The sequence below is a fragment of the Halichoeres trimaculatus genome, unplaced genomic scaffold, assembly GCF_033239565.1.
Source record: "Halichoeres trimaculatus isolate MK-OKI-2021-1 unplaced genomic scaffold, fHalTri1.1 fHalTri1_scaffold_9, whole genome shotgun sequence".
Taxonomy (NCBI): Eukaryota; Metazoa; Chordata; class Actinopteri; order Labriformes; family Labridae; genus Halichoeres; species Halichoeres trimaculatus.
The window spans coordinates 34,700,260-34,722,135 of record NW_027437188.1 but is presented as its reverse complement, the minus strand read 5'-3'; the positions used below and the strand labels follow the sequence as shown (position 1 = coordinate 34,722,135).

Below are 21,876 nucleotides of genomic sequence, written 5' to 3'. Positions count from 1 at the left end.
AAAATTCACCCCCGTACAGTGTGTGTTGATAGTAAAATTAGCGATTCAGACAGGAGACGTTCTTTGAACCAGGCTGTAAATAGTTTATTTCTGTTGTGAAAACAGCTTTTTTTGACTTGGTGTGTATGTGACTTCCTGTTCTTCTGGAGCCATCCTCAAGTGGACACTGGAGAAACAGCAGATTTAGCACTTACGCATTGCCTGATACTCTTAGACCAGAGGTTGCCGCTTGAGCCAAACGAAGCTAAAGTACAATTAACTACTACAAGAAAACACATCACCATTTTAGAATGAAAAACAGGAAATAAAAATTTAAAAAAAAGGACGTCCAGAATTGGTCTTTGACTGACAGACGTGACATAGACTCAGACTTTCTGGTCTGAGGTCTGTTAACAAACTGAAGAAAACACTTTGTTGTTGAAGATACGCGACTTCAGAAGAACACCACATTGGGTCCGTTCTGGTTCTCAGCCGGTCGTTCTCTGAAAGCTTTGAAAAGAACCAGACTTCATCTGAACCTCGTATTTCATGCGTGCTGACCTCTCTGTTGCTCCTCCAGCCGTTCGCTCGGCAGCCCACATTCCTCTCTTCAGGGAAAGATGATATTACATTTCTCTCCACAGCTGTTTCCCCTCATGGACGATGCTGACCAGGCAGTTTTGACTTAATGAAACACAGATGCATCGTGGGTAACTGTGACCTCACTCTGAGCTGGCTGTGATGAGCAGAGAGTTCGATAATGTGAGAACTGGTGTTCGCCTGCAGCGAGCTTATGAAACCTGGTGTTTGATCCAGTCCGTGCTCCGTGTCCTGACTCTGTCATCGAGGAAGTATGAACGTCTTCACGGCCGACGGGAAAGGAGCTTTAAAAACGTCACACATGACGTCTGATGTGGAGAAAGGAAACATATGGTGGCCTATGAGGACAATTCTGCAGGGATGAAATCAAAAACTTTCAGAAGTGATGCAAGTCTCATGAAAATTATTGAAATCAGACGCACCACAAACTCTGAAAACATGCAAAAGAAGAAGTCACTCCAGACCTGCAGGGGGCGCTCTGGTTTGATGGATTTCTGTTTGATTTTTGTAGATCCTTCTGAGGGAGTTTAATGGTGTAAATGTTGACCTAATGATGGCGCTGTGCATAACGTTAGTCCATTGATTCAGCATCGAGCTGATGCTCAGAGGTCGACATTCAGGGACACTTTGAGACTTCAGTCTGAAGTTGGTGTCCTGATCTCTGGTTGACGGTTTTAAACCAATAATCAATCACGGCTCAGACGGCTCAGCTCTGAGGCGACTCAGACGAGGCGGCAGAGAGGTGGCTGATGGGACTTTGGAGCCATTAAAGTGTTTTTTATCATCAGAGACACTCGGCTTCTGTCAATCATCTACTCTGATGGTTCTTCAGTGGAAACACTCTGATCAGCTCAGGAATCTGTGTGTGTAGTTCTCTGCAGTTTAAAGTTTGACTCTCAGATTAAAGACACTGCCCCCGTGCATTGTGGGGAATGTAGGACCCAGAGTTTAGGACCCTGGTCTCTTCCACTTTGGTTTCTGGATCTTTCTGTTCAGATAATGACTGTTAAAGTGTTTAAATGATCTCCTGTGGTCTCCCGTCGGTCCGAGCTCTGTGGCTGAAATGTTCGCAGGCTCAGCTGACGACCGTCTGAGACCGCCGTCTGTCTGCAGCCACACAGACGCTCAGTGTGTGACGTCCAAAAACACGTCCACAAACATGTTTCTACATCAAACTGTCCACTTATCATTCCTGCAGATTAACAGCAACTAACCCAAACACACACTCACACACACACACACACACTCACAAACACAAACACGCCCCGCTCTCAGACAGAGACTGTGTGTGTGTAAACAAAACACACATGATCCCACTCTGCATGTGTGTGTGTGTGATTAAATGACACAGATTAACTCCAGCTACAGTCTTCACCCTGCTATGCTAGTTAGCTTTAGCGGGAGTTTAGATGGGGGATGGGGGCTTTGTTAAGAACTCCTGTCGTCAAAATTTCTGATCTGTTCCTAAAATCTGAATTCTGTCTCATATCGGACTTCCTGATCTAATTCTGGAGTCCTCTTTCATGAGAAACTTCTCTGAAATAACAAAAACTGTCTCGTATCAGAGTTCAGAGTTCATTTTTTTATTTTTGTCTCAACTGAGATAGAAACCAGTGTCCTGGTCGTCTCCTGTGGAAATGTGAGGGTCGACACAGGCTGATGTTTAACAGCAGGTTTTTTTATTGTTAGTAAGTCACTGGTTTGTTGTCTCTGTGGTCTTGCTAGAATCTCTGGTCCATCTGGTCTCTAGCCTTTGGTCTCACTCGTGTCTTTGGTGACTCTGGTCTTTCTGGTCCTGCTGGTCTCTGTGGTCTCTGGTGTCACTTGTCTCTCCGGTCTCTTTGTTCTTGCTAAAGTCTGGTGTTACGTGTGTCTCTGGTTTCTGGTGTCTTTAGTCTGGTTGGTGTCTCTTGTCTCTTTGGTTCTGGTCTGGCTGGTGTCTGTAGTCTGGCTGGTATCTCTAGTGTCTCTAGGCTCTAGTCGCTGGTCTTGCTTGTGTCTCTGGTATCTTGTCTCTTGTCTCTGGTCTTTTGTGTCTCTGGTCTCTCTGGTGTCTCAAGTCTTTGGTTGCAGGTGTCTCTAGTCTCTGGTCGAAGGTCTTTGGTGTCTCTGGTCTCTTATCTCTATGATCCTAGCCTCTTGAGACCGTGTCTCTGGTCTCGCTGGTGTCTCTAGTCTCCAGTCTCTAGTCTCATGTGTCTCTGGTCTCTGGTGTCTCTATTCTCTGGTTTCTGGTCCAGCTGGTGTCTTAAGTCTCTGGTTTTTGGTCTCGCTGGTATCTCTGGTATCTGGTGTCTTTCTGTTCTCTGTGGTCTTTTGTCTTGCTGGTCTCTGATGTATTTGGTGTCTCTGGTCCCCCTGGTCGTGGTCTCTGGTGTCTCAAGTCTCTGGTCTTCTTGGCTTCTCTGATCCCTTGTCTCTCTGGTCCTTGTGTCTAGTCTTTTGTCTCTGGTCTCGCTGGTGTCTCTAGTCTCTGGTCTCTAGAGTCTATGGTCTCTGGTGTCTCTGGTCTGGAGTGTCTCTGGTCTCGCTGGTGTCTTTAGTCTCTGGTTTCTGGTCGAGTTGGTGTCTCTAGTCTCTAGTCTCTGGTCTCTAGTCTCTGGTCTTATTGGCATCTCTGGTCCCTTGTCTCTCTGGTCCAGGTGTCTAGTCTTTTGTCTCTGGTCTCGCTGCTGTCTGTAGTCTCTGGTGTCGTGGGTGTTTGGTGTCACTAGTCTCTCCGGTGAAACCAGTCTCTGGTCTCTGTGGTGTCTCTAGTCTCTGTTGTAACTAGTTTCTGGTTTCCGGTCCATCTGGTGTCGCTTGTCTCTGGTCTAGCTGGTGACTCTGGTATTTGGGGTCTTGCTGGTCTCTGGTCTCTTGGTTGTTGCTATTTTCTGGTCTCTGTTCTTACTGGTGTCTCTAGTCTCTAGGCTCGCTTGTGTCTCTGGCATCTCTCCGGTCTCTGTGGTCTTTGGTCTTGCTGGTCTCTGGTCTCCCCGGTCCTGGTCTCTGGAAAATGTAGGTCATGTTGAAGCAGGAAGTGTGTGATCAGCTGTCTGCTCCTTTTTTGAAATGATTCCTGTTTTTATTTTGGAGACGCCTCTGTTCACTGTTTCCTGCAGCACACACACATCAGCTGATTATCTACAGGCTATTAATCACACACACACACACACACACACACACACACACACACACACACACACACACACACACACACACACACACACACACACACACACACACACACACACACCCATCAGAGGTCAAGGCTGGGGTTTGGGCCTCCGTCTGATTGGATATCTGCTGGTCTTCCTGGTTTTCTTTGTGTTTTGTGACGTTGAGGGGTCGCGACCTGGTTACCTTCAGCATGTTCTTTGTGTCACAGCCCTGACCTGTCATCATGAGGACTCACACACACACACACACACACACACACACACACACACACACACACACACAAACACACACACACAGAATCTAACAGTGTGACGCTGGATGCCGTTAGATCCACTTGGAGGTCATGTCCCCCTGTCTGTTGGTCTTCAGGTCCGGTCTGTAAAGCACTCAGGATGCAGAGCTCAGGCCGTGCTGTGCAGGCCCGCCATCTTGGTTCTGGTGGCGGTTGTTGAGCGTACCACACCCAGCGGTGAGCGTCAGAGACCCAGGAGTCCTGGTCTCTGCCCGTCACACTATCGCTGTCCTTTCCGCTCCCATTGTTTGTGTCCAGGAGCTTCCGCGATGCCCCCCGACCCTCTTGAAGAAAACAGGTTGTGTGTGAGCGCCGCCGGGCTCCGTGTGGGTTTCCTGAGCCTGCCGCCGGGGCTGCTGGGTATTTATGGAACTTACACCGCTGAATCACTTCCCACTTTGCCCAGTGTGTGTGTGTTTGTCAGTTAGTGTGTGAGTGTGTGCAGTGTTTTCCTTTACTCCCCGTCTTATATGTGTGAGTGTGTGTGTGGCTATTTCTGGCTGCAGCAGTGTGTCCTGAGGTGGTGAGACGGCAAAACCAACTACATGAACAACATCCGCTCTACACACACACACGCACACACACACACACACACTCTGACCAACATTCAGAAACAGTATTTTCTGTCACAGCAGCTCTCTCTTTCACACACAGCTAAAAGCAACATGCTCACCTTCACCTTGATGACATCACACAGGTGTAGCATGTTGGTGTGTTGGGTGAGCACAGTGGGCTTTGGGACTTTTGGAATCACACAGCTGATATCAACTCCACGCATCCTCCAGCACAGCTCCTCCTTCATGCTGTGTCTGATTTTATCAGGGTCATGTGGATCCTCACTGGTGCTCGCTCTGTTCTGGACCCCAGGACTCTTTTCCAGGACTCTTTTCTGCTGCTCTCCCTGCCTTGACTTGAGTTGCAGGAAAGAAGGTGATGGTGTGTGCTACCTGTCTTAGCTTTTCATGTTTTATGATGTAAAGCTAATGATGGGAGAGCACACCTCCCCTTTCTTTCATGTATTTATATAAAAAAGAGAGGAAGTGTGCTCTCCCTTCTTGTTATTATGTATATGTGCATATGTAAAACAGGGGAAGCGTGCTTTTTTGTATGCAGACCCAAGCTAGGGAGAGCACGCATCACTTTTTTTAATGTATAAACACAAAAGAGATAATAGGTGTGCTCTCCCTGCCTTGGCTTTAACTGTATGCGCTTAAGTAAAGGGGGAGTGTGTTTTTTATTTATGAAAAGCTAAGGCAGGGAGAGAACACCTCCCCTTTCTTTTTTTAAAATTTACACCGAAGAGAGATGAGATGTGCTCTCCCCGCCTTTCCTTTTATGTATTCACACCAAAGAGAGGTGGGTGACTTTTATTTAAAGCATTGCATTTCTGTCTCCTGTGCTGAAAAGCTTACACCAGTTTGGGTGGGTTTTGGCGCCCCCTGTTGACAGGCACTTAGCCCTGTCTAGAGCACTGGAAATCTGGATTTAACAGTGTTCAGAAGTCTTCATCTTAATTAGCTGAACGTGATCCAGTTTTGTCCTAAACCATGTCCACAGTAAATAGTAGAAAGAAGTGGATCAGTCTGGTCCAGATTCAACTTTCTGAACAGCCCGGCTCTGCAGACTGTGAGGTGATCTGACCTGGGCTCACAGTGTGAAGCTTTCAGAGAGACTTTGTCCTCTCTTATTGATCAGGTGTGAAGTGGGATCATTAATCTGATAACTGGGCTCAATCTGACCTCTCTTTGTCTGAACGTTAGAAAGTTTCCATGGATCATTCCTCTCCCCGCCGCTCTGCCGTCTGTTAATGTTTGCTCACTTTATGTCTTAATGGTTTATCGCAGCGGGAACATGTGACATCAGCTGCTTTATGAGTGGGCGGGGCCTGTCAGACGCTTCCTGTTGACCTTCCCTCTGAGGAGCGGCTCTCGTTGTGTCACACACATCATCATGCTGCAGGTCACTGTGTGTCACTCTGAGTTACACTGTGTACGCTTGGACGGACGTCGGGTTTCGCAGAGCTTTGTCTGTAAGAATCTCATCAAGGATCAAAATTTAGTTAATCTCCACCAAACTGCAAAAACTGAAATCAAAGCAAATAAAATAGTGAGGTTTGTTTGGACTTTCCCAGGTGTAACTTCTTTCAAGGAGTCTTTGGGGCATCGTGTTTTATGATCAGAGTCTGTTACCATGGCACTGTCAGGTGTTTGGTCACAGAGCTGGTTCCTGGTTAAACTTTACCTCTGGACTTCAGGTGTGACTGTTGTTTCATAATAATGAGGATTTTCAGGGTCAGAAAGGAGGCCTTCATCTGTCCTTCTGGAGACTTCGACTCTACTTTAAAAGACGACATTCAACTAATAAAACTTAAAGTATGGCTTCCTCCCACGTTTGGCCCAAACTGACCCGTACTCTTCTCAGGAAGAGGAGACGGATGTGTTGATCATCAGCGACTCCTGTGCGTCTGTGTTTGATTCCCGGCCCTGTCGCTATCAGTGCAACTGTCATAAAATGTACCTGACTGTCTCACTGAGCGTTATCAGCTCTGTTGTTAGCAACTTCCCCTGAAATCTGAACACAACAGGTGTGTTTCTCAGGAGTGTGTCTGAGATAAACAGAGCTGTAACATTCATACCTCCACTTTTATTCACCATCTTTATTTTGCAACAGCTTCCCTATTTCTAATGTACAAACATAAAAGATAAGAGGTGTGCTCTACCCGCCTTAACTTCAATTTTATGCACCTGAGAAAAGGGAGAGTGTGTTTTTTTATGTATGAAAAGCCAAGGCAGAGAGAGAACACCTCCCCTTGCTTTTATCTCTCTAAATTGAAGGGGTGAGATGTGCTCCCCCCGCCTTTGCTTTTTATGCATTTGCATGACCAAACTACGGGAATTTAGCCCTGTCTGGAGCCATCTGGAGTTTTTTGTGTCCCTGGTTGACCAAAGATTTAATGGATGGCTCAGGGTTGAAAACAAATACTCTCTAAAGACTACTCTTTTGAAACGGTGTGAGTCACTTGAGTCAAAAAATTAAAAATGGAAGCCTTTTTTTCAAGATGGCCGCTATTCCTATCAAATGCCCATTATTTCAATAGTTCAAATAGTGACGGAAGCATGAAATTTGGCACATACACTCCCTAAAGTATACCCTTTGGGAAAAAGGTGCTTGCAACTCAAAATATAAAGATGGCAACATTACTTGGCAAGTTATCAGACCCCTGGAGTGACTCTTTATATAAAAACCATCAGTTTACGGTGTTTATTACTCACTTCCTGTCTCTTCCACAACATTATTCCACTCTCCTACAGCGTACATGACCATAACATGCAAATGGACAATTATGCAAGTTAGGCAATGACGTCATTTAGCGACTTCTACAACAGTCGATAGCTTCTTTCCTTACTGAGGAGCTGCCAACATGGCAGGTCTCACGAGGGGGGACTCTAGGGATGGGTACCAAATAAGGTACTTTTATTGGTACCAACCAAACTCTGTCTAAAGTACCGGGTATCGGTTCATGTAAAATCAAACGCGACCATGTTTAGGTACCTTAATGCATCCTTGTGACTGTGAGGAAGTGGGAGAGTAGGCAATTTTTTTATGCTGGACATGAACACAGCATTACAAGATTATATATTGAGGAATAAATATGTTAAACTGAATTTTTTTATATTTCATTACTAAAAAAATTGATATTTTTTACCACATAAACACAAAAAGTACCAAAAATTGGTACTGTTGAGTACCGGTACCAATTGCCAGGAATCAGGCATCGGTACCGTATCGTTTCAAATGTGAAAGGTACCCATACCTAGGGGACTCATTGTTACAGGATAAACTTGTGCTTATGTGGGATTAACATTTACAAAAACAGGATCCTTGGGTCCAGGGTCAGGTTCAGGGCTCAGGGTTCCCCAAACCCTCTTTTAAGTCTTCCTTTGTGACCATCGTGCCCTCTTTTGTGCTTTAATGACTGAAATTAAGAGCTCAGAGTAATCAGATTTGTGGATGATGCTGTGATTTAGCTTTCCTATGGTTAAGGATCTGTTAAGGTGGTTCAGGTGACTACCAATGTTTGCAGGAAGGCTTCTGATATATATAAGATAAATAAATGAATAAATATCCGTTATCATCTGAACTCTCTCGAATCTGTTTTGTTGCTCACTGCCCGATTTGGAGGTCAGTCCTGTCTCCTTGAATTGTCCAGAAAACTCTTGTGTATGTCAGCTCCTCTCTGATTGGTTGATTGATCTCCTTGTCTCCCCCCCCCAGGTTCCTCCATCCCAGTCCCCCTTCCCCCAGCTCCATCATGCCCATCTTCAAAAACCTCCCAGTGCGCCTGAAAGGCGGTCCGACTCTAGAGAACGCTTTGATCCTGCGCAGGATGAGCCTCAACATCACCCCCCGCCTTCACAACCCCTTCGAGAACGACGACGACAGCCTCCACGGAAATGGCGACCACAGCAACCACTGGTCGCCCGGTGGCTCGCTCCTCGATGGCGATGTGCAGAGGGACCGCAACCCCTTTGAGGATGAGGAGGACGAGAACGAGGCCAACGAGGGGAAGAAGGGGAGCGGAGGTGGAAGTTCAGGGAAGGGGTCGTTCAAGTTCAAGTCCCCGCTGAAGACTTTAGGGAAGCTGGGGAAGAACCTGAGGGTGTCTGGGAGGAGCAAAGGAAGCGCAACGCCCTCGCCACAGGGGTCGCTGCAGGGAACGCCTTCACCTGCAGAGAAGAAGAAGAGAGGAAGGAGGAGCTCTGAGGGGAGTCTGCTGAGGTAAACACTGGTGGGATGGAGGCGGTTTGTGAAGTAAGGCGGGATTATGGGGGTTAGCAGAGGTGGAGAGGGGTTCAGGCACAAAGAGGTGATGTGAAATGAATCATGGGAGTTTGCTCACACTCCTCATTTCTCTCCAGGATTGCTGGAAGGTACCGTGAAGGCTCTCGGAAAGAGTCCCTGACCAACGGCGAGCTGAACGGCTCAGAGAGCGAGTGCGACTCCATCAGCCGCCGCCTGTCTTTGCTGAAGATGGTGGGCCTGGGGAAGCTGAAGAGAGAGTCTGGGGCCGACCACTCCTCCCTGGGCCCCGATGAGCAGCCGGTCCAGGAGGAGGTGGTGGAGGAGGTCAAACCGAGGGAGCCGCTGTCAGGTAGGAAAATTAACATCCAGAGCTTTCTTGTTCTCTGTACTGCTCCTTTAACGTACTCATATTTACACCAGCTGGGTCTTTGCTGCTGCTCTCCCTGCCCCAGGCTTTGGCATGCCACACAGGCACGTGGAAGGGCAGGGAGGGCAGAGAAAGAAGACAAGGCAGGGACTGTCAGCTTTAATTACTCTACTCTGGGTAGAGGACAGCTTCTTTCTCCGTTAAAGTTTGTTTTCATACCGCGCTGACTGAGCTTATGCTCGTCCTCCACAGAGGGAGGGAGAGTCAGACACTCGGGTTTGTGAAGGTCACCCCTGTATGATTATGCAATGTGAGTTTCAAGGACATGAGTGTGTGTTTGGATCCTCACTCTGTGGATTTAGAGTGTGTGTGTGATCTAAGTCTTTGGCCCGTCCTGGAAACTTTCTCAGGGCGTCTATTGTTTATCACACCCTGTTTACTGCTGTTTTGTAATGAATGATTAAAGTGTGTGTGTGTGTGTGTGTGTGTTTTCAGTGCCTCCACACCCTGTTACATGCACAGCTTCTCTTCTGAACAGCTCTGATGTGATTTAAAGTCTGAGGAGATTTTTTATTTGTTGCCAGTTTGAAAATTTTATCACAGTTTTCCCAAATTGGAACTTTTTCAAACGGTCAGGTGTGAAATATTCAGAAATATTCGACTACCACTAGAACTAGCCCCAGGTATCAGTGTTCAGACAGCAAGAAGCGGCCACAGTAATGTCTAAGTGTGTTTTCACACCTGTGTCTCGTTTACTTTGGTCTGATTCAGGTGCAAAATTGATAAAATCGTTGTTGTTGTCACTTGGTTTGTTTGTGGTCACACTCTGGACTCTTGTGGTCCAAAGTTGAACACAAACACCATGTTAGCTCAAATCTTTCTCTCGTTGGATAGAGTCCGTAAGGCCGTAGAGTTTCTTCATCTTCTTAACCGCTTTCCATAGAGAAGACCAACAGCCATAGAGCATCAGCAGCACATGTGGCTAGTTTGTGTTAGCATTCATCTGGCTAAGGTACCAGTGGTCGCTAAATCGTCAAAACATGCATTTTTTTTCCAAGATTTCAAATTTTAGTTTTAGTTATTTCACCTTCTCTTCTTCTTCTGCTGTTGCTGATTCTTGTACTCCTTTGTCTTCTATTGTTTTGATTGAACTAGGGGCAGCACGATATGGCCAAAAACCAATATCTCTATATTTTTAGGCTATATCTTGATACACAATATGATATATATCTCAATATTCTGATTTCTCCTCTAAATCAATACATTAATGTTTAATCCAACCTTTTTGATGCATAAAATGACATCAGAATAATGATTTAGGCAGACCTTGAAGTTGGATTTTTTAAATTTCAATGCAAAAAAGGGAATTCTCAATCAGGTAAAGTTGAGCAAACCTTTTATTTTAAACCAAACTTTATGTAGTTACGTACTTTGAGTTCCAGCTAAATAATTCATTCACATTTATTCAACTGGCTGATTATATTATATTTTATTATATTATGTTATATTATATTTTATCAAATTAAATATTATATTATACTTTGAAAATATTATGAACTAAAGTTGGAGATAAAACTTTAATTTCCATAAAGCAGCTACCTGGATAATGTTGGTCATGCTGGAAGGACTCTATTGACTTCTGTCTTTGAGTCTGGGGTCTGGTTGAATTGTATTGGATTTGGGTTTGGCTTCTGATAATATCTCAGCTGGCAGTATTTTGGTATTCAGTTGTAAAATAGCATCAAATTCATCTGTTATGAGCAGTGCACAGCTGAGTGCGCAGAAAAACTAAAGTCAACAACATGTCGCATTCGCTGCTCGTTGTGGAGAGTTGGGAGAATCAAGGATCATACAGACAGCTAAGCAAGCCCAAATAAGCAACCACAACCACACTCAAGCCCCAGGGACCCACAACCAGCGCCTGATGAGACGTGTAAGCGACGTTTTCCTTCCTCTCCTAACACAAAAACACGCATGCGCAGGAGAGTTTTCTGGATGTGCGGGGGAGAGTAATGCTCCCTGTGAGAAGAGCAGCTGCTGAGCAGCAGAGAGTGAAACGAGCGAATCACCCAAGAAAATTATGTCCCCACGTCTGAAAACATTTAGGTTATCGTTTATAGACTGAACAGTGGGCAACTGGGTGCATTACTGTCCCCCACTGCTACAGTGTGAACCACAGTTATGAGTCAGTTGTGCATAGGGATGGGTACCAACTGATTCATGTCAAACCAAAGATACCATGATTAGGTACCTCTACGCATTCTTGTGACTGTGAGGGAGTGGAAGAGTAGACAATATTCCATGCTGGACATGAACACTGCATTGCAAGGTTATATATTAAAGTATAAATATGTCAAACCGAAAAACTACGATTGAGTACTGATATCAATTGCCAGGTACCGAGCATCAGTACCGTATCGTTTGAAATGTTAAAGGTAGCCTTTACTAGTTCTGCCAATGGCTGAGGTGATTGTGTTCTCCCTGCTAAGCAACCACTACAGGACTCCAATGGTATGACCAACAAAGTTGGCCATCTTGTGTGAATACACCCTGAGATGTGCAAAAGGTTGAAGATCAGAGTTAAATCTGTGAGTGAAATGCTCCCTCTTTGAGTCGACTGTGTTTTTAAATAAAGGGAACCTTAAAGTACAGCTCACCACCAGCTCACAACCACCAGCTCAGCTATTATTACTGTAATCACACACACACACACACACACACTGGAATCCTCTCAGCCTCTAATGTCCCTGTCTTCAGTTAAAGGGTAAAACTGCTTAAGGACTGAATTAAAGGTCTCTGGTCTACCAGGAACCTGAGTCCTGAACCTGATAACATCACCCTGCTGTTGGTGACATAACCTCCTGGTGGAGTTCAGAGAAAGTTCTGGGTGTTCAGGTGAGGGCTTGTTTCCACAAGCTGCTAAACCACCTTATCAGCACATCAGGTTTGTGTGTGTGTGTGTGTGTGGGTGTGTGAAAGAGTGTGTGATTGCTAAACAAGAGTAAAGGTGTCAGAGGTGTTTGTACCTGCATCACTGTTAATACCATGTCAGTCATCGTCCAACAAAGTCGGCCTTCTACTGGAAAGATCCTCAGAGGGACAAAAATCTGTTAAAATCTGTGCAGGAACAGGCAGAGTGTTCAAGAGTCGGTCACCTGAGCTACATCGACCAATCAGGCGTGAGCAGGAGAAACAGTCTGTATGGAGAGCAACAGCAGGAGGATTCAGATGTTCCTCAGAAGAAAATCAGTTTGTGTGTCAGTTTGATACTGCTGAAGAAGGACAGAGAGAAGACTCTGTGGGACTTACTGTTTACAGTGAAACTCAAGACTCACTCACTTTATAAGCCTGGAGTCTCTGTAACTGACTATTTACAGTAAAACTGAGACTCAGCAGGTTCATAAGACTGAAGTTAGTCTGGGCAAAGTTTCTCTTACAGTTCTGTTTGTGGAGCGTTTTTTACAGTGAAACTGAGACTTTCCAGGTACATAAGCATGTGGGAAACATGGAGGGGCTGAGATGCCTTAATTGACACAAGAGAAAGGAAAGAGTTAAGTGACAAGAAGCGGCACTACTTAAAGTGGACTCCTAGATTTCAAACAGGTTTTTTGCACTGTTCATAAAACTGAAGCCTTTGTGGGACTTACTGTTTACTGTAAAACTGAGACCCAAACCACTCAAGCAGCCTTAAGCCTTTGTAGAAGTTACTTTTTACCGTGAAACAGAGTCATAACTTAGAACATACCTGTAACTCATTATGAACACAGCCGAAAACCTCTGTGTAACTTGTGATTTACAATGAAACTGAGACTCACCACAAACTGAGAAACTGTACCTACACTGAGGAATCGAGGCAAACTTTACGCTGTTTACTTACAGAATTACAAAAAATCACTTTGTCCTTGAGTCACATCTGTAGGTTTACCAGAAGAAAACCTCTGTGAGACTTACTTTTAACAGTGAAACAGAGACTCACCACAAAGAATATAATTGTGGCAAACCAAAAACCTGTTAATGCGAAAAGTTCACAAAAAAATAAGGTAACGCTTTAACCATATCCATTGATTTGCCAGTGTGAGGCCTCGGTGACTTACTGTTTACTGTAAAACTGAGACCCAAACCAGCCAATCAGTCTTGAACCTTTATAGAAGTTACTATTTACATTGTAACTGAGTTATAACTTAGAAGATACCCATAGCTAATTATGAACACAGCAGAAAACCTCTGTGCATCTTGTGATTTGTGATACAATGAAACTAAGACCCACCACAAACTGAGAACCTGTACCTACACTGAGGAATTGAGGCAGACTTTGCACTGTTTTATTACAGTTAATTAGAAAGTAAAGAAAACATCACATCTGTAGGTTTACCAGAAGAAAACCTCTGTGTGCCTTACATTTAACAGTAAAACTAAGACTCACCACAAACCAAGAAACCTCCCCTCTCTGGGAAATTTGGGCAAACAGTACACTGTTTAATAGTAGTAAGTTAGAAAATAAAGCAAAAAAATCTGTTAGTCTTTGAGTCACATCTGTAGGTTTACCAGAAGGAAACCTCTGTGCCTTACTTTTAACAGTGAAACTAAGACTCACCACAAAGAATGTAATTGTGGCAAACCAAAAACCTGTTAATGCCACTAGATCACAACAAAATAAGGTAACGCTTTAACCACATCCATAGATTTGCCCGTGAGAGGCCTCTGTGACTTACTGTTTACAGGGAAACTGAGACTCTGAGGGATGAATTGATTCAACCACACAGTAGCTCTTTTAGAGAAGGACGTTTAAATTCGTCATGACTTCAAACGAACACACTTCCTGTGGCGTGTTCAGGTGTATCACGGCGTTTGACCTCCGTCAGACTCTGCTGCTGATGGTTGTCTTCATGCATTCTGGGTTCTCGTGTCAGCGTGCAGAGCTGAAACCTGAGCCTGCAGGTCAACTTCAGCAGCAGCAGTATGAAGGCCTTTTGTTCTGCATCGTTAATAAGACTGATGAAAACGCAGGATTTTAACTTCGTTATTTTAAACTAGCTGAGGTCAAACCTGATCCTCCACCACACAATGATGGATCATCTGATGGAGAAAGGAGATTTAAAAATACTTTAAAGAAGTGTTTCCATCCACACCCTCCGCTCTGTTTTCAAACAGCTGGGACGTTTTGTGGTTTAGTCGACCCCTGGAGTGAAACACCAGCTCTGATGAAATCTAATGTTTGTTTGAGCTTCTGTTTAGAGGAAACTCAGCTGAAGAAGTGGACAGAGAAGGGCACAGTCGGAGTGTGAGGCTCTGATGTTGGTCAGAGGACGGTCTGTTCTCTCCCAGCAGCTGCAGTGAGGACACAGTAAGGCCTGCTGTCAGCCTCGTGGTTTTGATAAGAGACGCGTGTCCAGGCTGTCCATGATTAGACGTCCTCATGGAGGTCTGAACAGCTTTTTCAAGTGTGACTGAGCGGCTATCTGCTGCTGGAGGACTTCCTGTCAGAGAGCAGGCTGATATCAGACACTTCACACCCATGAAACTACAATAACCTCCCTCCACATGGACCGGCTCACTGTTTGACAGTCAAGTCAACAAACACTGAGTTCATCTTTTGAAACAGCTTTTTAATCTGCATGTTTGCCTCTTTTCAGCTGTTACAGAAGTCACTCTGACGAAAAGCCCAAACAGAAACAGATTATACAATGTTTGAATGTTTTTAATCCTGTCTTCTTGTGCTGGAATGTCTGGAACACTTCACAAAATTTCTACCAGACATTGGTATTAACTCAAATAATCCACACATGAAAAGAAATCACAACGTTCAGGTCCATAAATAATGATCATGTGGAATTAAGTACAATAACACAGGAAAAAAGTATTGAACATATTGATTTGCTTTTTTTGAAACCATTTGAGAGTCAACTTTGCCGTGTGCTTTGGATGGTTGTCCTGCTGGAAGGTCCAGCCACGTCTCATCTTCATCATCCTGGTGGATGGCAGCAGATTCAGATCAAGAATTTCCCCATACATGGCTCCATTCATTGCTCCGTCAGTTATATGAAGTTTGCCAACACCATGAGATGAGAAACAACCCCATGCCATGATGCTTCCACCTCCAAACTTCACTGTTGGTGTAGTGTTTTTTGGCTGATGTGCAGAGCCATTTCTCCTCCAAACATGGTCTGTAGTATGACAGCCCAAAAGTTCAGTTTTGGTCTCATCTGACCAGACAACATTCTCCCAGTATTCTACAGGCTTGTCAAGATGCTGTTTAGCAAACTTTAAACCAGCTTCAACATGCCTTTTCTTGAGGAATGGAGTCTTGCGGGCTGAGCGTCCATAGAGGCCATGGCGGTGGAGTGCATTCCCTATTGTTTTCTCTGTAACAATTATACCTGCTGCCTCCAAGTCTTCCTGGAGCACTTTCAGGGTGGTCCTTGGCTGGTTGAGTACTCTTCTGACTATCTTTCTGACTCCCTGGTCAGAAATCTTCAAGGAGCTCCTGTGCGTGGCCTGTTGATGGTAAGGTGGTGCTTCTTCAACTTGTGAATAATGGTCCCAACGGTGCTGACTGGAATATTCAGGTGCTTTGATATAAGTCTGTAACCAGTTCTTTTTTATGGGACCATCAATTTGCTCTAGGCCAGCTGATGTTGGTTTGCACTAATTGGAAGTTCAAGTAATAATTACTGACAGATTTCAGGTGGTATGGTGCATTTCCTTGCCAAAGTATACAGTCTTTCCATGGTGTGTTCAATACTTTTTTCCTGTGTTATCGTACTTAATTCCACATAATCATTATTTATGGACCTGAGCGTTGTGATTTCTTTTCATGTGTGGATTATTTGAGTTAATACCAACGTCTGGTAGAAATTTCGTTTGAATTGCAGCTTTGGAAATAAATGTAATGCGAAAAAAGTTGGCGTGTTCAATACTCATTTTCCCCATTGTAAACCTGTAGGAGATCCCTCTGTGATGACCTCATCATTTCAGGTCTGATGAGGATCTGATGCTACTTTTTGACCAGATAGTTTTGATTAAAAATCAGGGATTTTTACGTCACGTTCCATGTTGACGAAAAACAGAATGCTCACTGCTGAACTTAAGCAATGAAAGATTTAAACCTGAAGACAGAGAGAGTCAGAGGACACATGTGAACCAGCTGTGCCTGCAGGGAAAGAGGCGCACAATCCTCGACTTTGGAGACAATCTGTGCTGAAAATATTACTGAGAGAGGCAGAGAGAAGGTTGATATCTGTCCACCTATCAGTGAGCAGGAATAAAAACTACAACAGCCACTTAGCCTGCAGCTTAAAGCTACAGCGCTCATATGGAGCACATATTAAATATCATATCTACCTAAATTACTTCCACGTTAATGACCCTAAATCCAGATTAAAGATCTGCTGTTCCTGTGTTATGACTTCTTTTAAGTTCAGATGTGCAAGTTCTGTGCAGATGTGTAGCCCTCTCCAGCTTTGTTTACATCACAGTATACCACTTGTAGCTACTGACCGAATTATGTCAGATATTTTTTCCACATATCAAATTGCGGAGATCATCAACTTTCTCCTGAATTGGAAGTAGCGTACAGTATTACGATGCATACTCTCACTGCATTTGTTATGTATTATTCAGTTATTGTGCAAAATAAGAAAACTACTTAATACTTAAAACTGGTCACTGTAATTACTTTCAAACAAAGAAATACAAAAAAGTACATCCTGCTTAAAACTTGGATGATACTATCCCTGAAACAATCAGAACAATACCCACAATCAGGGCAACTTGTCTGTGGATATTTGCATGTTGGCCGATACCTGATATTTTGTTTTAAAGTCAATATCAGCCCATATTGATCACGTACTGATATTATCTTGCATCCCTAGGTTTATTTATTGGGAAAAAAATGTTGAATTGAAAAACTTTAAGATTTTATCATTAAACAAATGAATCTCCATTATTACATAAACATAAAAAAGTAGTGAAAATTGATACCACTATGTACAGATAAGCCAGTTTTCCACTAAGCAGACCGGTTTGGTTTGTCTTGCTGGGTGTGTATTTTGAGGAGTTTCCACTGACTAATCCTGGGACAGATCCCCAAACGACCAAGACGATCCGTCCCACTTTTTGGGACCCTTTCGTATGGGTGCCAGACTGAACCAATCCGCTTTCAGAAGTTGGAGCTACATCACTGCAGACTGTTGATTGGTCAAAAGAATCGTCACTTCCTGTGCGACAGCGGCTGCATTTCTCCTGGTGGCACACAGACTCCTCTGAAACAAAGCTTGATTGCACTTTGAATCAAAGAGCTACATGCCAATCACAGAGAGGATGAAATGCTGCATGTCTTCCATCGTTGCTCTTTGTTTACTGTGTCGCGTTTTTCTTCTTCGTTGGATTTATTAGCAGGGGTAAACTGTGTCGCGCTGCTAAGGCGTCACGCTATTGTCTAACAGCTGTTGCTTTTGGCATCCAGTTTACAAGCAAACGCAAAAACAAACAGGATCAGGCTCAACTGTACCAAACCATGCCAAACCGTACTGAACTGAACCGGGTTGCTTGGTGGAAACGTGGCTTTACTGATTGCCAGGTACCATGTATCGGTTTTGTATCATGTGAAATGTGAAAGGTACCCATCCCTAACCACTGTTTTCTTTGAATGCATCATTATAGTCAAATTTTGGAGATAAGCATTAAAAAGTGGCTCCTGTAATCTGGTGCACCTGTTTCCCATAATGCTTTGCAAAGTCTGTTTATTTGACCTTCTGAGTAGGACACAGTACATGTATTAGTTTATCAATGACATGTGTTGTAAGTTTTTTAAATACATTGAGTTTTACAGTGAATATTCATGTTGTAAAGATCTACATATGCTTGATACCAGCAGTTCATCCCTCATCGTTTACCCATTCCTGGTTTGTAGGTTTCCAGATCTAGTTTCAAACATTAACTTCATGAGACGCCTGCAGGAGCCCGAGTCCTCTCTGCAGAGCTGCTTTTAGTATTCAAGTCAGCTCAGAGTGAACCAACGGACGAGCAGAAAAATGTGAAAGCAGAGCTCAAGTTACTCTCTGCACATGCTTACACAATACAGCTACTGTTCACACACACACACGGCGTACACACACTAAAGGAACCTGAACAGGCTCAAACTAACACCAAACTCCATTTACAAGCAGCCGTCCTCTCCTCCAGGTGAATCCGAACAGGTGAGGTCTGACAGTCACGCACTTCTTACTCAGACTCATAGGGGAGTCACCCCCTGCTGGACATTACACTCAGCATAGATTGAGACCATAAAGTCATGATAAAATGTTTACTGAGCAAAGAAAGAGAAACTTCCTCTTATAGAGTGATGTTTAACCAGTTGAGTCGCCCCCTACTGGACTTAAGAGAGAATGCAGGCGTTAACACATCTCTAGTGGCTCCTCTTGTCCACTCCATGATCATCAGTCTCCTTCTGTCCCAAACCCACACTGACATGTTTTAATGATGTAATGACATGGATCTGGGTGGTGTTGAAGGTCGTGGTTATGGCAGTATGTGGCTGAAGGTGGAGGTGGGCGGGGCTTCATCCACCCAGCTGGAACAGATTTTCTCTGGAGGCTGAAGCTGAACAATGAGAGCTGTGTTTCTGTGTGGAGGGGCTCCGTGTTAGCGTGTATACGAGCGTGTGCTGTTACAGCTGTTCAACCAGCTCCCATGGCGTCTGGGTTAGCGGGGCTCAAAGTGCTGATGTGTTACCTTATGGGGGCCACACCTGTGTGACTGCGCGGTTTCTTTTCCCTGATGGTCTCATTATAACCAACCTGCACACACTCACACACGTTGACGCCTCCTCAGAAAGTGTATCTGACACAATATGACTGACTCACTGCTAGTGGACAGTTAGGGAACTGCAGTGTATTTTGACATTGAGCTCTATGAAAACTGAGGAAATATTAAATTATACATAATAACAAAATTCTGATAAGTATTTCTCTTCTTTTGCTCCACTCCCATTCCAAATATGGTCGCTTCCTGTGCTGTCAGCAACTGGATGGACTGGTGGCAACTGAGCAACAGGTGGCGGCACTGTGGCCTTGTCCACTTCTTGTGTACAGTAAATGAATTGTGAGGATGTACAGGTCCAGATCCTGTGACCTTTGACCTCTTCACTGCTGCAGGAACTAAACTTGATGCTCCTAAAGTGCAAAATGTGAGTTCAAAGCAGAGATATTCCCCTCACACTGTTCTGTTTATAGAGATTAGCATCCTCTGAAATCTGTGTGTGTGTGTGTTTTCCTCTGTGGACATTGAAGTGTATGAGTGAGGCAACATCTGGACTCACATCCTCACACTCTCATGCAGTCACTCAGCGTTAGCCGTAGCCTGGAGATGTAGCAGTTGAAGCAGGAGATGGCACCTTTTCCTGTGTGTGTATGTGAGTGTGTGTGTTTCCTGATGTGTGTGTCATGTTTCCTCTCTGTCCCTGTCCATGTCTGTTTGACTCACTGCTGTTTTTCTCCTTAAATAAAGATCATTTCTCACACACTGACGTCCATTCTGAGAAACTGAACGACAAACAGATGAGTGTTGTGGGACGTCTGATTCAGGGGCGCTCAGGCTGCCAGTATCCATTGATGATGTCATCACAGAGGGAAGTTCCTGCTCTGCTGACATCACAGCTCTGTCAGTCTAAAGGGTCCTCCCTGAGCGTCTTCACACTGACAGTAAATGCTGACCTCAGAGCAGTCTCTGGAGGATCCCAGATGGTCTGACTGGTGGGCCTTTCTGTGTGGCGTTTGCATGTTCTCCCCCTGTATGTGTGGGTTCTCTCCGGGTTCTCGGGCTTCCTTCCACAGTCCAAAAACATGCCCATCAGGTTAATTGGTTGCTCTAAATTATCCGTAGGTGTGAGTGTGTGAGTGAATGGTTGTCTGTCTATGTGTCAGCCCTGTGATTGGCTGGCGACCAGTCCAGGGCGTACCCCGCCTCTCTTCCAATGACAGCTGGGATAGGCTCCAGCCACCCGTGACCCTGAACAGGATAAGCGGTTAAGAAAATAAAATGAAATAAAATGATTGATATGTCAGTTAGTTGAATACTGTAGCATATACATTGAAATATGGATGGATGCATGGATAGTTCGTTGGGTTGTTGGTTCATTACTATGATGGATGGTTGGTTGGTAAGCATGATGGTTGTTGGATGTTTGAATGTATGGTTAGTTAGCTCGTTGGTTGGTTGGTTGGATGATTGGTTTGTAAGCATCTTGGTTATTTGGATGTTTGAATACACAATTGGTTGGTAATAATGTTGGTTGGGAGGATGTTTAAATGGCTGGTTTGTTGGTCGGTTGATTGGATGGATAAATAGATGATTGGTTGGTAAGCGTGTTGGTTGGATGGATGGTTAGTATGTTAGATGGTTGATTGGATAATTGGTTTCTTAGCACCTTGGTTGGTTGGATGTTTGAATAGATGGTTGATAATTGAAAGGTTAGTGTATTTATGGGTTGGATGGATGGTTGAAAAATTGGTTGTTTAGTGTGATGGCAGGTCCGATAGTTGAATTGATGGTTGGATGGTAAGCATGTTGGTTGGTTGGACGCTTAAATGAATAGTTGGTTGGTAAGCATAATGGTTGTTGGATGTTTTAATGTATGGTTGGCTGGTCGGTTGATTCGATAGGTGAATAAATGATTAGTTGGTTCGCATGTTGAATGGTTGACTAGATGTTTGTTTTTTAGCATGTTGGTTGGTTGGATGTTTGAATGGATGGTTGGTTAGCTTGTTGGTTGGATGGATGGTTTTCTTGTTGGATGATTGATTGGATGATTGTGTTTTTACTCCTACTGGATGGTTGATGTATGAATGAATAATTGGCTGGTTAGCATTTTGGTTGTTGGATAATTGAATTGATGATTGGTTGGTAAGCATGTCGGTTGATTGTACAATTAAATGGATTATTGTTTTTTTAGCGTGTTGGTTGGTTGGATGGTTGAATGGATAATTTTTTTTGTTGGTATGTATGGTTGGCAGGTTTATGGGATGGTTTGCAGTCTAAAATGCAATAAATGTTTCCATGTGTGTCTCGTATTTTGAGCGGAGTTTTGCCTTATACCTGAGAAACCGTAGCAGTTGCACACTGTAAGCAGAAGGTGGTGCTGCAACTGGTATGAAATCTTTGGTGACCCTTTGTCCTGAGAGCTTTTAGAGCCTCTCTGTGTTTAATCTGGCAGAACATCGCTACATGAATGACTCTATCCAAAGTCTCTCTTCACTCGGTTTGGGTTTGTTTGGAGCATGCTGAGCTTTAACCACCTCCTGTTCTGGGACCAGTCAAACAACTTGAGCACAGATATGTTAAGAACTACATCTAACCCCCTCTGAAAAACAAAACCAGTGAAGTTTCTTCATTAAAAGTCTGAAGCTTCAGGAACAGACAGATCTTTGTCCCAGAGGAGGAACCCTCACACTCTGTGGTCGGTGAAATGTTTAGAGTATGACTGAGCCGAGACCTCCCAGAAGTCTCAGTGTTCAATGACCCCGTCCCTTTGCCCCTCTGAGGGACGCTTTGATGTTCAATTCAAACCAACCCACCTCCTGCACAGCTATGTGGATGAGGAGCGGTTTCATTGTGAGGGAGTGTAAAAATGAACAAGAACAAACTGAAGTTGACTAATTCCAATGCATGGAAATAA

The 21,876-nt window shown here is 44.2% G+C and overlaps 1 protein-coding gene across 2 annotated transcripts in view; it reads left to right on the top strand.

The window, feature by feature from the left end:
• The window catches only part of exoc3l2b (exocyst complex component 3-like 2b), a 51,296-nt gene that overhangs the window by 17,730 nt on the left and 11,690 nt on the right, over positions 1–21,876 (top strand). For both annotated transcript variants that reach the window (XM_074678844.1, XM_074678842.1), the window contains exons 2-3: positions 8,309–8,812; positions 8,953–9,185. In XM_074678844.1, the coding sequence (XP_074534945.1) occupies positions 8,346–8,812; positions 8,953–9,185 (700 nt within the window). In that variant the 5' untranslated portion in view covers positions 8,309–8,345. The remainder of the gene's footprint in view (positions 1–8,308; positions 8,813–8,952; positions 9,186–21,876) is intronic.